At 68.7% G+C, this 2,340-nt stretch overlaps 1 protein-coding gene across 1 annotated transcript in view; it reads left to right on the top strand.

The window, feature by feature from the left end:
* Positions 1 to 466: 466 nt before the first annotated feature.
* APRT (adenine phosphoribosyltransferase) overlaps positions 467 to 2,340 on the top strand; it is a 2,880-nt gene continuing 1,006 nt past the window's right edge. Inside the window, exons 1-4 of the mRNA XM_049622808.1 lie at positions 467 to 583; positions 716 to 822; positions 1,899 to 2,032; positions 2,263 to 2,340. Coding sequence (XP_049478765.1) covers positions 504 to 583; positions 716 to 822; positions 1,899 to 2,032; positions 2,263 to 2,340 — 399 coding nt within the window. The 5' untranslated portion in view covers positions 467 to 503. The remainder of the gene's footprint in view (positions 584 to 715; positions 823 to 1,898; positions 2,033 to 2,262) is intronic.

Here is a 2,340-nt window from a genome sequence, read left to right as displayed (position 1 = left end):
TTTTTTTTTTTTTTTTGGTTACTAAGGATTTGACCCTTTGCGGAAGTGGGCGGGGTGGGTTTCCCTCTGCCCCGCCCCGTCGCTGATGCCGGGGCTGGACTCTCGGTGGCCCCGGCACTCCCAACTCCCGCGCGCTCCCGGAGGGTCTGGCGGAGCCGGCCCGTCCCCTCCAGGACTCGGCACCCCCGCTGCCGTCCCCGTCCACCGGCGTACTCCTGCAGGGGACGCTCGGGCTGGGCCCCGCATGTTGGTGGCCGCGCGCGTCCGCCCCTCGCACCGCGCGGTAGGAGAGCGAGCGCGGCGGCGGCGACGAGCCGGACTGGGCGCGCCTGTTCAGGGCGCTAGAGCAACAACGCGACACCCAAGATTCGGTGGAATACGATAGTCCCTGCGGGCGACGGCGGCCCCGCCCACTGGCGCCTAGCGTAGGCGCCCCGCCCGCTCGCGCAGGCGCAGAGCCGCCGGCGCACCCCTGCCGCTCGCGGACACGCGCTCACCCCGCGATGGCGGACGCCGACCTGCAGTTGGTGGCGCGGCGCATCCGCAGCTTCCCGGACTTCCCCGTGCCCGGCGTGCTGTTCAGGTGCGGGGGCGGGGTCGGGCGCGGGGCGGGGCGGGGGGGGCGACCGCGCGGGGCCAGGCCAGCGAGCACTTCGTCCCCGTGCGGGGCCCGGACCCGACCCCGGGGGTCACCAGGCCTGCCCTCGCGTGCCAGGGATATCTCGCCCGTCCTGAAGGACCCCGACTCCTTCCGCGCGTCCATCCGCCTCCTGACGAATCACCTGAAAGAGACCCACGGCGGCAAGATCGACTACATCGTGGGTAAGTGGAGGGGGCAGGGGCGGGTCCTCGAATCCCGGGTGGACCCTCCCCGGGCCTCCTGCCTGCCCCCGGCGCCGATGCTGTGCCCTGGGGTGTCTCGAGAGGCCCGGAGAGGTCGCCGGGTCTGTGCCAGGCTCCTTGAGGGTACCGTGGGCGTTCCTCCCCCCTGAGCCCTGAGCGGCGCGGACCGAGGGGCGACCCACGTTAGCTTAGGAGAGGCTTCGGGGACGTCCGTCGGGGACACGCTGAACGTCGCACCGTGCTTGGCTGCCGACCCTCGAGTAGGTTGTAAGGATGGACCTGCTGAGCGGCACTTGGCCGCCTGAGGGTGGGCGCGTCCTTGCGGTGGCCGGCTGAGGGCAAGGTCATCCCATCGCCGTGCCCCTCCTTCTCGCCGACTTCCTGGTCCTCCGTTCTGGACTGGTGGGGCTACGGGCTGAGTATCCCCAGGGGTGTCTGACCAGAGTCCACTGGGCCAAGAACACTCTTGTTGCCCGTCTGTGTGTTGAGCTGTGGGCCAGGCCCTCTGCCCAGCACGGGGCTTCAGGGAGGACCCCAGCAGGCCAGGTCTCCGTGACAAGGCCATGCCCCGGCCCGCCCATGGCTCCCCGCTGCCCTGCGGGACCATGGCTTTTCACTTGACTGTGTCCTTCAGAGGGCCCCTTCCTCTGGAAGCCCTCCCTCGCTGCACCCCTAGAGGGTGGGGCCTGCACTTCCCCGTGAGTGACCTCGGGAGTAGCAGGAGATAGCCCGGGGCCAGCCCCTCCAGGGCAGATGCTGCCGCAAGAATGACAAGAGCCGTCTGAGTCTGCTCCTTAGTTACTAGCAGCCCAGTGACAGGCTGGCGGCAGGGCTGTGGGCAGAAGGCAGGTAACTTCCCAGAGGCCACACAGTTATTTCCGCTTCTGGGTCCCCGTCTCCTGCCCTGCAGCACCCAGCAGGCCCTGTGCACAGAGGTAGGTGCTCAGTCAAGGACTTTTAGCTGGAGCCAACAAAGCCAGGGGCTTCTTGCCCCTGGGGACCCTCGTGCTCCCGTGCCACACAGCCACCCCTGACTCCCCACCTCTGACCAACAGGCCTAGACTCCCGAGGCTTTCTGTTCGGCCCCTCCCTGGCCCAGGAGCTTGGCTTGGGCTGCGTGCTCATCCGAAAGCGAGGGAAGCTGCCCGGCCCCACGGTGTCCGCCTCATACACGTTGGAATACGGGAAGGTGAGCGGGCTGGGCACCGCCACCCGTGACCCTTGGGTTTCCTGAGGATATCCCCTGGGTCGGGTGTCGCTGCCGCGGCTGATGCCAGCTCTGCCCGAGACGCCAGCCTAGCTCACGCAGCCAAGCGGCAGCTGGGTGGGTTGGGCTCTCGTCGGCACCACCTCCCGGGCTCTGCACACCAGGGCCGTGTCTGGAGACGTGCAGACCGAGTGCCTGCTTCCCATCTGCAGGCTGAGCTGGAAATCCAGAGAGACGCCTTGGAGCCAGGGCAGAAGGTGGTTGTCGTGGACGATCTGCTGGCCACTGGG

The sequence above is a fragment of the Panthera uncia genome (genome assembly GCF_023721935.1).
Source record: "Panthera uncia isolate 11264 chromosome E2 unlocalized genomic scaffold, Puncia_PCG_1.0 HiC_scaffold_20, whole genome shotgun sequence".
Classification (NCBI taxonomy): domain Eukaryota; kingdom Metazoa; phylum Chordata; class Mammalia; order Carnivora; family Felidae; genus Panthera; species Panthera uncia.
The sequence above is the reverse complement of the archived record's forward strand: the minus strand, read 5'-3'. Positions and strand labels throughout refer to the sequence as shown.